Consider the following 10022-nt stretch of genomic DNA (forward strand, 5'->3'; position numbering starts at 1 on the left):
CCAGACTCTTTCCATAAGGGATTTTCATACCCCAACTCGACTACTCTGTATTTTACAACCTAAACCAGTCTTAAATTCAAATAATCTACCTAAACCACATCTAATTTTGTCGATTTCAACCTCTACCCTAACAGTGTTAAATCTGGGTTTGACGGTGCTGAGTCAGCTGCAAACGTGGCAACCGCATGAGGAAACGACTTCGTTTTATTAAGTTTAGTGTGTTAAATAGATAACAAAACGACATCGTTTCACATTTGGGGGAAAAATCGATTTAGGGTTCTTATCGTTCTTATCAAACACTTGATGCATCTTTAACTCACCACTTCCTGGCTTGCATCTCACAAAACTCTCCTCATCACCTTCATCATCAGAATTAGGAGGAGTATTGTGATAGTCAAAATCTTCATCCTCATCTTCATCAGCAAAAGGAGACACATCTCTTTCAACTCTCAGTTCTTCTTCACATAAATCACCACCAATCTCAGCATCTTCTTCGTCTTCCTCCATTGAATCCACCAACCACACATTAACAACTTTAACCCATCGAGCCCCTTCACACATCTTAAGTAAATTCCCACCATTCAATTCCTTCCGATCCTTACCTTCTTCAAAAGAGTAAGAGTACGACATCTTCTTCCCATAAAACGACTCACTCAATTGATTCCCCAAAACTGTAAAAAAAACTTCAGGCTGACATTCAATGGTTGACATTTCACCACTAGTATAAACATCTTCTCCATCATTACTTGTCCAATTCCCACCAAAGTACACAAAGAATGTTACTGCACTGCAAAATCCAAAATGATATCAAAATTAACACCAAAAATACGAAATCAAAATCATGATATCAAGAGTCACAATTTGAAAAAACATTACCTCATTATATCTCATCAACGACCTAGAATAACGCTTCTCGATTCCACAAAACGAACCCGAACCCAGAAAACGAACCCAGAACACGAACTAATTTCAATCCACCAGGATCCAACTCAAACAAAATCGAGCCAACCAAAAACGATCCCTTCAGAACCACAGAACAAGAAACGAAAGAGAAGAAGAGAAGAGACGATGAAGATAAACTCTATTTAGGTGAAGAACCCTAATCGACAACAGCTCATAATCTCACACAATCGAATCGATTCTCTGTTTCTTGAAACCAAAGAGAAACGATTTAGAACCCTAAATCGATTTTTTCCCCCAAATGAGAAACGATGTCGTTTTGATATCAATTCAACACACTGAACTTAGCAAAATAACGTAGTTTCCTCTTGCCGTTGCCACGTCTGCAGCTGACTCAGCACCGTCAAAACTCGATTTAATACTGTTAGGGTAGAGGTTGAAATCGACAAAATTAGATGTGGTTTAGGCAGATTATTTGAATTTAACACTGGTTTAGGTTGTAAAATACGGAGTAGTCGAGTTGGGGTATGAATATCCCTTCTGGGAAGAGTCTGGGTTGATTTACCCCGTTTTCCCTTAGGGGAAATCACACACTTTTAGTTTCAATCATTTATTTGGAATTCTCAAATTAAAGCTAAAACCAACAATCAATTTCAGTTTATACAGAATCAAACCAAATATCAAAAATTAACAATGTTATGTATACAATTTTAAAGTCGTATATATTGTGTGCTTATAATGTCTACAATTAATATGGGGTTTACTTTTTTTTTTCTTTTTTTTTTCTGTTTGGTTTGATTAAGGATCATCTGATAAAAATGAATTTAATTTCAGTTAGGTTTAAATTCAATAATTGGACACTGCGAACAAACAAATCCCTATTGTAATAATGAAATAAAATCTAAAAAGTATAGTAATGATATTAAAAACAAGATCTTACTCAAATTAAAAAAAAAAGTAATGAAATTAGATAGAATAGAGAAAGGCAGATAGCAAAATCTAAACATACTAATTTCACTTTATATAAAGTTTGATTAGGCTTATTGTAGACTTTGTAGTGTAACACGCAATATACTAATATTTAATGTTTTAATATTTTATTAGATTTTGGTATATAGTTTTTTTTTTAAAAACTTCATTTAGAATCAACTATAAATAGTAAAATATATGACTGTATATATATACATAGTATAACATATTTTTATATAGTAAAATTAATTTAAATGAGAAATAAAAGATATACTTCTTCTATATAAGAAGACCACTAACTCTTAACGAGAATACATATTCGAGTTTATCAAAACACTGTTGTGGAGACTCTAGTACTAGTGAAAGAGAACAAAGCAGCCAGTGAACAAATATGGCCGAGACCGAGGAGGCGACTACAAAGGAGATGCCAAAGACTTCTCTATTAGGAGACGTAGAGGTAGAAGTTGAAATCAAATCTCCTGCGGTGAAATTTTACCAAGTGTATGCAGGAAGACCAAACCATGTAGCTAAAGCCACTTCTACCAAAGTACAAGCATGTGATCTGCTCGAAGGAGACTGGGGAACCGTTGGCAGTATTGTCAATTGGAACTACGTTTATGGTAATCAACTTTTGTAGTTCTTGTAATGATGTAAATATTGTAATGAAGATTTGATTGGTGAATGTTTTGTGTGTAGCGGGGAAAGCGAAGGTTGCGAAAGAGAGAATCGAATTAGTGGAACCAGAGAAGAACCTGATTAAGTTTAGGGTCATCGAAGGAGATGTTTTGGCTTTGTATAAGAGTTTCTTGATTACTATTCAGGCGACGACGGCGAAGGAAGGAGGAGTTGGAAGTGTGGTGAAATGGCACCTTGAGTACGAGAGGAACGATGAGAATGTGCCTCACCCGGAGAATTATTTACCTTTCTTGGCTGAGATGACCAAAGAGATCGATGAACACCTCTTATCCGAAGAATAGATAGAATCTTGGCAATATGATCTATTTCATCGTGCTTTTGTTAGATAACTATGAGATAAGTTTATGAATTTATTGCATGATGATATATATGTTCATTGTTGATGTTAAGTTTTTATTTTGTAACTTCAAAATTAATTCATTGATAAAATCCTAAAAAACAAAAGAAAAAAAAAGTATTTTATTGGGTTTTAGTCGAACTCTACTAGAAGTATTACTTATTAAAAACTTAAGGGAGATTTAATTGTACTTTCATCAATTAGACTAGTCCAACTCTACTAGGAATAGTACTTTGAATCTTAAAAAATGGGTATTCACACAATTCAATATAATTCTTGCGTTATTGATCCTTGCACTCAATCAACCGATTCAAACATTTCTCTATGTAGTTGTAGAAATCTCAATAATAGCAACAAGTAGGGATGTTAATGATAGGTAAAAACCCCCATTGGGTATCCGAAACCCAGTTATAATTTTGGATTCAGGTACCTAGTTTTATACAGTAAAATAAATGGGGCTTAAAACGGGCATGTCCCATTTATAACAGGTTTTATACCGGTTTTACCCAATTGGGTTTTTGTTTTAATTTCTGTTTTTTTTTTTTTTATTAAATTTCTCACATTTTGTTTTAATTTGTTCGCTTATTCACATAATTATAAATCAACAAAGTCAAATCTTTAGAAAAAAAACAATTTTTGAAACAAAAATATATCAATAGACATAAAAATCAATTAAATTTAGTGAAAACATATTTTAAGTGATTTTTAATCATTTCTAGTTAAAATTTGTAAAATAAAACAAAAATAAAAATATACAAATCTTCTCATCAAATAATTGCCAGCAAACCTAAAAAGTTGTAAACAATGGGAATTATGTGTATCACAAAGACGATTACAATTTACAAGTCTTTTATAGACTATCAAGAAGATCTTTGAAGATTAATTACATAAACATAAACTATATAATCACAATTGTATCTCCTAAAATATTTACTCTTCATATTTTGTTGAAGCCATAACTTGATGCGTAAGTTGAGGGACTAATTTCGCTAATACCCTCCCTCAAGTTGGTGCGTGCAGGTCGTGTATGCCCAACTTGAAAAAAAATTATGTATAATCTTGAGTACCCAACGGCTTTGTAAAGATATCAGCCAGCTGCGACTCACTCATGACATGAAATAGCTGAATATTCTTCTTGACCACTTCATTCCTAACAAAGTGACAATCCACTTCTACGTGTTTGGTGCGTCCGTGAAAAACATGATTCTTGCCTATATGAATCGCACTCTGACTATCGCAATAAACAAGCATTGACGCTTCATGTGTAACGCCTAGTGCAGCCAATATGCATTTAAGCGAAATGAGTTCTTGTGTCAAAAACGCCATGCTCTGTACTCTGCTTTAGCTGAGGAACGACTCACTTTTTTCTACTTCTTTGTTTTCCAGGAGATGGGAGATCCTCCGAGTTGTATGAAGTACCCTATGACTGAACACCGCGTTAACGGACAACTTGCATAATCACTATCACACCAAGCAGTAAAATGAAATGGTGTACCAGCTCGGAGCATAATACCTTGTCCAGGATTATTCTTAAGATATTAAACAACCCGTAAAGCTGCATCCCAATTATCCTCTCTTAGTTTTTGCATTAACTGTGGAAGAAAATGAACACAATATGCTAAATTCGGTCGTGTCACAGCCAAATAAATCAATTGCCTATCAAACGTCTATATTTCTTTGGATTCTATAAGTACGCAGATTCCGACAATTTCAGTTTGTGATTCGATTCGAGAGGGAAAGCCACTGGTTTGGCACCAAGAAGGCCCGTATCTGAGATCATATCAAGCGCATACTTGCGTTGACAAAGATACCTACCCTTAGAACTTCGTTCAACCTCAATTCCCAAAAATACTTCAACAAACCTAAAACTTTCATGTGAAAACATGTAGAAAGATAGGCTTTGAAGTCTTCCATTACTTTCCCCGTGCTACCACTAATAACCAAGTCATCTACATATATCAAACCTTGAATTTGCGCGTTGTCAATGTCGATCGTGAACAACGAATAATCAGATTAAGTTTTGTTCAAAACTGTATTCCTTAAACATTGTTGTCAATTTTGCAAACCAGCACCTTGTACTTTGCTTCGATCCATATATAGATTCGTGTAGACGACAAACTTCATTAGGATCAAAATATTTAAATCATGGAGGTAAATTCGAACTCGTATTCACCACATAATTCTTCAGCTTCACGGACTGAGTTTTTTTTGCCTTTGACTACGTCACAATTATTCCTCTGGTTTTGGGAGTACCACCGCCGGAGCTGCTGTAGGTAATATCGTCGGCCAATAATTCCTAAAGGTGAGAGTCGCCGTGTTTGACGTTCCGGCGGCGGAATAGTTGTGTTGCATCGTCGTTACTCTTTTAATTGGTCTTGGTAAAGGCCCAGTCGCAAGAGGTTCAGTATTTGTTGGATTATTTTGAAATCTTCTAGTGAAACAGAGTTGACAGAGACAAATCGAGGGGTAAAGCAACAATTTTTAAAGTGTACTTTTATACCTTAACTTTGATAGCGCGTTAATTTCAACATGAACTAAATATTGTTTTATTTTGGTTAACTACGATGATAACGTGTCAAATCGTAACTTTAGTAACGTGGAAATTTCAACATGGACGAAATATTTTTTTCGAGTAAACAATATGAACTATCAAATTTGTGCTAAAATCAACATTGACCGAGATTATTTTGGTCAACTACGATCAGTTAGCTGCCATGTATGCAAATTTTGTTGAGTCATATGCCACTTGTAAACTTTTTGCTGAGCCACCTGCCATGTGTCAAAACTTATTTTATGTTTTTAATTTAAAATTTTGTATCTAATTTAAACTAATATGAACATGCAAAAAGAAAAATTTCAATTAATTTCAATATTTGGTGTATAACTTAAATAATGCAAAAGAGATTTTTCATTTTACCTTTTTAATATTTGGCACAAATTTGATAGTTCATGTTGTTTATTCAAAAAAAAAATTTTAGTTTAGGTTGAAATTCACACATGATCAAAGTTGATGTATAAAAATACACTTTTGAAATTGTTCGGCTTGAAATTTGCCTTTTACCCGACAAATCACGAACAAATGCATATGGGAACTCTTTTTAGGGGGAATTTCAAAAATACCCATTTTCCAATAACACTTTTTAAAAATACCCCTCTTTCTAATTTTATCAAAAAGTCACTATAAATTTTGAAATTCATCAAAAAAATATGTGTAAGCTTATATTTATAGACACAAATTATCTTTATATGCGTGTAAATTTATAAATATATATTTCATAAATACATTTTAAAACCTTTTAAAAATCATTTAAAAACCTTATAAAAACTTTGTAATCTTTTACAAACCTTATAAAAACCTTCTAAAACCTTATAAATGCTGTTTAGAACCTTTTAAAACCTTATAAATATTTGGATTTTGTCACGCAATAGTAAAAATGATCTTGATGTACCTTATTAACCATATAAAATTTTATAATTTTTCATATTTGAAAAGGGGTATTTTTGAAAATGGATAGAAAAGAGGGGTACTTTTAAAAAATGGGTACACTAAAAAGGGTATTTCTCAAAAATACTGAAAATCACATCCTTCGAGACAAAGAAAGAGTTTTACATAATTTTAACATAGATTTGGTTTTCATAGTAATAAAAAATTAAATACTAAGAAAATCGTATTAGTAATAATAATATGATTCAAAAATTTAATACAAGACATTTAAAATTAATCATATTATAAGTTCTTAAATTATGTAATGAGTTTTTTAGAATGAAAGTAAATGTATGCATGGTAGAATAATGTAAAATTTATATAATTGTATCTTGAGGAGTTCTTCAAGAGTCGAGGAGACCGGCGAACAGTTCGGCATCAGAGTGATCCAGCTCGAGGAGCATCGTAAGAGTTCGAAAAGATCAGTATGAACGATGACGAGGGAGGAAGGCCAAAAATGAGACTATGTCATATTAAATTCAAAATGTTATAAAGTAAATGCATATGCATTAATGAAAATAGTCAAAAGATTAAACGATAAAATGAAGACACCCAATAAAAAAGGAAGAGACTATAAAAGAAAGGTGAAGGCTTAAAAAAGAAGAAGATAGTTTGACATTTTTCATCACAATTTTAGATACAAACATTTTCTAATAATAATTATATCAATTATTATTTCTTCTCTTTATTCGATAAAATCTTTGAGCAACGTCAATATTATACACAACTTTCACTATATATTTCATACATTTCTACATTATTTTCATACGTATTTTATGCATTGGAATTTTTCTTGAGATTTTATACCCACGAATAAAAAATATATGAGTGTAGAATCGGACACCCACATACTGAGGGAATCTAAATTAAAAACACCCAAAGTTTAATCACATACCTTTAATACTAAAGAAAAACTGTAAGAAATTTTAAACTTGTTATCTATAAAACCAAATGTTAATCTTCTTTAAAACTTCTAATGAATATTTACAATACTAAGCTACTAAATTATATTTTTTTAATTACTAATTAAATAGAAAACACTAACATTTTAAATGATATAACTTTAATTTTAAATTAAAAAGTTTAACATCAGTATATATAATTTGATATTGTCCTGTCAGTGTACGCGGGTTAATTCCTAGTTAAAATAAAATGAATATACATATTGTGTTTATATATTATCATATCTTATCAAACTATTCAATATATGTAAGCTGTACAAGTATTTGATGTACAATATAGACTATAAAATTTAAGTATTTAAAAAATATATTATTTTGTTTTTCTAATATATAACAGAATCATAAGTTTCTTTATGTTTTTTGTAAAATAATAACGATAATAAAAAAATTGTAGTTAATTTGATCATTATTAATTCTACCTATCAAAAAAACAAATTCTGAAAATTAAGTTATCACCAATAAATTATATTTTTATGGGAGAATTTCAAAAATACTCCTTTTCAAATACCACTTTTTAAAAATACTCAATTTTCAAAATTTATCAAAAATATCACTAAAAATATATAAATTTATCCAAATATGTGTGTCATCTTATAAATATACATACAGATTACCTTTATATATGTATAAAATTTATATACATTTTTCATAAATATCGTATAAAAACTATTTAAAAAACCTTGTAAACCATTTTAGTTTTCAGAACCTTTTAAAAACTTCGTAAATATTTTAGAAACGATTTAAAACCTTCTAAAACGTTATAAATTATTTGAATTAAATCTCTCAGTAGTCTTTATTATCTAGAACTACATTAAACCATATAAAACTTTATAATTTTTCTTATTTAAACATGTTTAATTTTGAAAATTGATAGAGAAACAATTATTTTTGGAAAGGGGTATATCTCAAAATTCTCTATTTTTAGTTATGAATAACTTTCTGTGAAATTATTTTAGTAATTTACAAATTAAAACGTAATTTTAAAATGGAAAAAGGATATTTTTTCCAAAATGACATAATAAAACATAATTTTTGTTATAAACTTACTCACTCAAATTTTTGGGTTGAATTTTTTCCCTAGATAATTAATTAAAATGAAAATCTATCTTATTATTTTTGCAGTACATTTTTGTGACCACCTATTGTTTTAAGAGAATTTTTGAGAAATACCCCTTTTGGTGTACCCCTTTTTAAAAATACCCCCTTTATCTATCTATTTTCAAAAATAGCCCTTTTTAAATATAAAAAATTATAAAGTTTTATATAGTTTATAAGGTACTTCTATATAATAACTAATACTGGGAGATTCGATACAAATATTTTAAAATGTTTTAAATAGTTTTAAATAGTTTTTATAAGTTTTATAAGGTTTTTAAAAGGTTTTTAAAAGGGTTTATACGGTTTTTATAAGGTTTTTATAATTTATTTTTACGCTATTTATGAAAGGTATAAAAAGTTTTATACACATATAAAAGTAATTTGTGTATATATTTATAAGTTTACACACATATTTGGATAAATTTCAACATTTTTAGTGGGTTTTTTTATAAAGTTTGAAAAGGGGGTATTTTTAAAAAGAAGTATATGAAAAGGGGTATTTTTTAAATTCCCCCTTGTTTTAATCGATTTCCAAAAACTACCATTTGTTCTTAGCTACTTATCAAATGTCATTAAAGATAATTGTGTAATATTAAAATTCGGATATGTTTATATGCTTAAATTAGAACCTGATTGCAATTCTCGGATACTTAGCCTTTATTAATCTGTAATAAATGTTACTTTTATTAATAGTAAATCAAACAAAGTAATATACAGGTTTTTTGCAATCTTCATAACTTTATGCTCAAGCAACCGTAGCCGCTTACCCTATAAACCCTACCCCTAGTCCTTACATTATAAATACTAGTTTCAGAATTAACATGGCTAGAAATCTTTACAATAATAGCAAAAAAAAAACAAAACAAAAAAAATCATTTTTCATGGCTGCTTCATACGCTTACCTTACAAAACAGCTTGGAGAGTTCAAGTTATGGTTTTGCAACTTATAATATTACTTATTATCTAATAATGTTTCATCCTTCGGAGACTACATAGAAGCAACAAAATAAAACATCAACCTACACGACAAAACAATGGAATGTTTCGTTTTTCCCTATTCTCCGTGGGATTATGTTGGGAATTGCATAATAACTATTTTTTGGCACCAATAAGGCTGGTGAGATCATTATTGCCCCAATGATGTTGTCACTACATTTTCTACTTTAGTGTTGAAACAAAGAAAATGAGAAGTGTTAGGCTCCTAGGAATAGGAGACGATGAAGAGTTTAGGCGCTCTTATGGATTCGTATACAATGCTGGTGGTGAATGTGTTGTCCATATCGCACCTCAACACATTGAGAGTATTGCCTTTCTAAAGGATCTATGATTTAACTTTGGTCCAATGATCATAATGTAAAAGAGCATTGGAAACTCTTGGTTTGGTTTCTTTGTGGTTTTGCTGAGATGTGTGTCATGTCCATGTCTTCAGTGTGTTACTTTGCTCACTTTGTTGTGATGGACTAATGGTATTTTTTTTTTTTTTTTTGATTAGGCATTATCTCCTTTTAACGTATGTTAATTGCTTGTATGTTTTTGTAGACTCAAGGTTAAGCTATAAAATCAAACGAACCACTTA

The 10022-nt window shown here is 30.5% G+C and overlaps 2 protein-coding genes across 3 annotated transcripts; one reads left to right on the top strand and one right to left on the bottom strand.

Moving 5' to 3' along the window:
- Positions 1–184: 184 nt before the first annotated feature.
- LOC17881223 lies at positions 185–1533 on the bottom strand. Of its 2 annotated transcripts, none has more exons than XM_023781466.1 (2): positions 877–1533; positions 185–782 (listed from the first exon to the last, which is right to left on the bottom strand). In XM_023781466.1, the coding sequence occupies exon 2, from the start codon at positions 709–711 to the stop codon at positions 214–216; it is 498 nt and encodes a 165-aa protein (XP_023637234.1). In that variant the 5' UTR covers positions 712–782; positions 877–1533; the 3' UTR covers positions 185–213. The 2 variants fall into 2 exon arrangements, with proteins under 2 accessions (XP_023637234.1, XP_023637233.1); XM_023781465.1 differs by having other exon boundaries at positions 185–787; positions 877–1531.
- Positions 1534–2130: 597 nt separating this feature from the next.
- On the top strand, positions 2131–2969 carry LOC17883765 (MLP-like protein 31). Its single transcript, XM_006289169.2, has 2 exons — positions 2131–2489; positions 2566–2969. The coding sequence occupies exons 1-2, from the start codon at positions 2261–2263 to the stop codon at positions 2844–2846; spliced, it is 510 nt and encodes a 169-aa protein (XP_006289231.1). The 5' UTR covers positions 2131–2260; the 3' UTR covers positions 2847–2969.
- The last annotated feature ends 7053 nt before the right edge of the window (positions 2970–10022 follow it).

Source organism: Capsella rubella, unplaced genomic scaffold, assembly GCF_000375325.1.
Source record: "Capsella rubella cultivar Monte Gargano unplaced genomic scaffold, Caprub1_0 scaffold_6, whole genome shotgun sequence".
NCBI classification, from domain to species: domain Eukaryota; kingdom Viridiplantae; phylum Streptophyta; class Magnoliopsida; order Brassicales; family Brassicaceae; genus Capsella; species Capsella rubella.

Excerpts from the sequence above, each read along its gene's own strand:
- LOC17883765 (XM_006289169.2), top strand. The coding sequence starts at position 2,261 with ATGGCCGAGACCGAGGAGGCGACTACAAAGGAGATGCCAAAGACTTCT. Across the intron at positions 2,490-2,565 it reads CAATTGGAACTACGTTTATG|CGGGGAAAGCGAAGGTTGCG; the intron begins GTAATCAACTTT and ends TTTTGTGTGTAG.